Here is a 3,293-nt window from a genome sequence, read left to right as displayed (position 1 = left end):
GGTACACGGCTCATAGCCGTACCTTGCCAAGTGTTATGGATTGGTAATGTAGTTCGTACAGGGTCTCCAGGTCAAAGTGCATCAGACGGCTTCGCAGGTACTTGTGAACCTAAAGAGGGGGAAAAGGGGGAAGGGGGGGAGGGAGGCCAAACACAGGTCAGGGGGTAGGTAGCGCGGCCAAGGAGTGCTTTCAAAAACAGGCGTCCGGATTACAGCCGCAGCTGCACCCCTACTTCCGACCTCAATCTGAATTCTTAAACTTATCCCTCCTGGCCCACATCCCTCCACACCCTCACCCCGACTCGTACGACACCTCTCTCACCTCGGGCTCCTGGGGGTACGAATCCAACTGCTCCAGAGTAGCTTCCGCCTGAGGTGCCAGGTACGGCAGGTGCATGTACGGCAGGGGATGTAACAGCGTGAACATGCCGGCCAATGGAGTTGCTTCTGGCGGTCCTGGACGATTCTGAAGTGTTCTACAATACCCCCAGTAATACCGGAGGGGTACACGGTCTCCAGCAATACCGTGCTGCTCTGTTACGGACCGCTTCGGCGAATGGACGAATGGCCCCTTTCCCCGCGCAGGGCGCACAGGAACTCCAGATGTGCATGAGTAGAGCTGCATTCCGTGTGATGTGTGCACCGTACTATCCCGTTTGTACGACTTTCTACAACATTTGCCGTACGTACCTCGATTGGGATCCACCCCAGTCGAGCAAATACACGTGCGACATTGATGTCCACCGGGAACTCCTGTCGTGAGAGGAAACACAAAATCGAAACAGCGAGTTTTCTATCTCACGTAACTTCGGAAAACGTTTGCCTGCGAAACACCAACAAGTGTGTGTCACCACCGTTACGCAAAGCGCTGGATCCTCCACCATCTAAACGGTCTCACTGACTTTTATGGTGGAGGGAGTAGTGATAATAACAAAAGTAATATTGGTAAAAGGAAGGCAGGCAAAGTGTGGCGCCGGGGCTAGAAATGCGTTTGGCTTCCTCTGCTAAGGCTGTGTGTCATGGAACGGGACGCAACCCTGCCATTCCCCCCCTCACACAATCCCCCCCTCTCTAACCATGCTAACGCCCCACCAGCCGCCCCCATCTGCACTTCGCTTCACTCCGCCAGGGCCCCCACCTTTCCATGCAGTGCCAGCAACACGATGCATGCGACGCTCTTACGACCCAGCCCCTCAACGGCCATCAAATAGCTGTGTACGGAGGGGTGCGATGGAAGATGGCAGTGTAGGGTTTGAAGAGGGCAGATAGTGGGGTGCGGCTAGAGGCGGGAGGTCCCCGGGTGCTCCCGTAGTTGTGTTCTGTCTTGCGAGGGGCTCGGGAGCTCGGGAGCTCGGGTCAGGCGGGTTCGCGGGACTCGCGTGGGGGTTCTGAAGGGGCCCCAGCGGGCGATGCGACGGAGGCCTTCAGGGTTTCTAAAGCCCGGTCATCACTTCGTGTCGTACCGGGCAGGAGGCCAGCAGTTAATGCCAATGCAGGGTTTGGGGAGTTGGATTGGCTGCGGCGGGGACGGCGGCGGTGATCGTGGGGGTAGGGATGGGTGGCGGCGCAGGGGTTACCGCGGAGAGCAGAGCGCGCGGTACGGCAAATCATTGGGAGGTACAGCATGGGATGACTGGCATAGCGGGGGCTGGGAAATGATTTGATACTGGAACAATGCATGGCCATGGTCATGTGTACCACAACATTATTATACGTAGTGCCGTACTTGGTAGCTTCCTCGACGTTGGCGTTACGCAGCCACTCCAAGCTGATGGTGGAGCGACCCGTACGGCTGCCGTAGGCCCCTTCCCCGGCAGCGCTGCTAGTGTTTCTGTGATTGCCTCCGCCAGTGGTGCTGCCGCCGCCGCTGCGACTGACGCCGACATCCACCCCAACAGATGCGGCTGCTGGCACAGTAGCAGCGGTACGAGTCGAGGCTGCAGGAGCGTCGTCAACGCTGCCACTGCCGCGGCTGCCGCTCCGGACTACAGCTTTATGCGAACTTCCTGCCCGCCTGCTGCCCCTGCCCCTGCCCCTGCCCCTCGCCCTGCCTCTTCCGCTGCTTCCCGCCTCCGCCACTTCTACTGTCGCTGTCGACGGCGCTACAGCGCAGTCAGCGGGCTGCCGTACGACCGCTGATGCCTCCGTGTCTGAGCGGGCTGTAGCAGCTGTGTCTGCAGCGTCGGCGGTAGGGCCCTGGGCCGTCACCGCCTCCGCCGCTGCCGCCTCCGCCGCTGCCGCCTCCGCCGCTGCCGCCTCCGCCGCTGCCGCCTCCGCCGCTGCCGCCTCCGCCGCCGTTGTCTCATCGTACACCTGATTGAGGAAAGCCTTGATTCGTCTTGCCAACATGACGTGCATTCCCCTGGGAGCGAGGATGAGGTCCAGGGAGGGGAAGGGAATAGGAAGGTGGCTTTAAACTTGGAATGATCGTCGCCCCTCCACCCCCACACAATGCTCCAGAGTTTCCTTCTACCAGCTTACACCTCTGCGCTCTTCCGCTCCTCCCTACACGCACGCCGGTTTTGCAAATGCCATTCTGCCGCTGTTTTGGGAGCTAGCGACGTCTAGCTATCTGGCGGTGGGGGCCTCCTCTTTTAAATGACCTTCAGCCGCACAGTACCTGCATCTGATGAGATCCGCAAGCAACTCATCAGGTGCCGTACGTACGGCCTCCCAGTCCACGATGTCTTCGCCTTCCGGGATCCAGTATGATGAGTACGACAACGAGCCCTGCGCTGCCGGCATTGCGCCGCCGCACTCAAGCGCTGTATGGGGCAGCTGTGGCGGTGACGACATCTTCGCTGCCGCTGCTCTGTTACCGGCGAAGAAGGCCCGGGATCTGGGCCCTGGGAACGCCGCGGCCAGGTTCATAAAGGCCGCGGAGGACAGAACGTCGGCGGAGTTCTGTCCCGGGCACAAACCACCCCCCACAGACATTGCCAGGGGAGAAGGTTTGAGTTCAGCTGTGGTGGGAATATTTAATGAAGTGAGGTGAAGGAAATGTCTGTTTTTATGTGTGTGTGGGGTTTAACACCGCAAGGGGGTCCGCTGAGGGCATCATCGACTGCAGAGGATGCTTATAAGTACGGAGGGTACGGAAACACCTCCAGGGTTTCACTCCAAAGTTGGTGATGGAGGGCTTTGAAAGGTGTTCAAGCAGCATCCGCAGTGGTACTGATGAGTAGCGATGTGCCAATCTTGCTGCACTGCGACAAGGAGGTACGGCGCATGCAGATTCTCGTACCTGCGTGAGAAAGGTCCCGACCACAGAGTCCACCACCGAGCCGCCCCAC

General features: G+C 59.4%; 1 protein-coding gene across 1 annotated transcript; it reads right to left on the bottom strand.

Annotated features, from left to right (window-relative positions):
- Positions 1 to 690: 690 nt before the first annotated feature.
- On the bottom strand, positions 691 to 2,691 carry VOLCADRAFT_36766 (uncharacterized protein; the record flags this gene model as incomplete). The annotated part of the gene is made up of 5 exons (XM_002959476.1): positions 691 to 753; positions 1,139 to 1,211; positions 1,727 to 1,792; positions 2,312 to 2,362; positions 2,621 to 2,691. Coding segments are annotated over 5 exons (324 nt in total), but the record flags the coding sequence as incomplete, so codon positions are not given.
- Between the last annotated feature and the right edge of the window lie 602 nt (positions 2,692 to 3,293).

Source organism: Volvox carteri, assembly GCF_000143455.1.
Source record: "Volvox carteri f. nagariensis unplaced genomic scaffold VOLCAscaffold_279, whole genome shotgun sequence".
NCBI classification, from domain to species: domain Eukaryota; kingdom Viridiplantae; phylum Chlorophyta; class Chlorophyceae; order Chlamydomonadales; family Volvocaceae; genus Volvox; species Volvox carteri.
The sequence above is the reverse complement of the archived record's forward strand: the minus strand, read 5'-3'. Positions and strand labels throughout refer to the sequence as shown.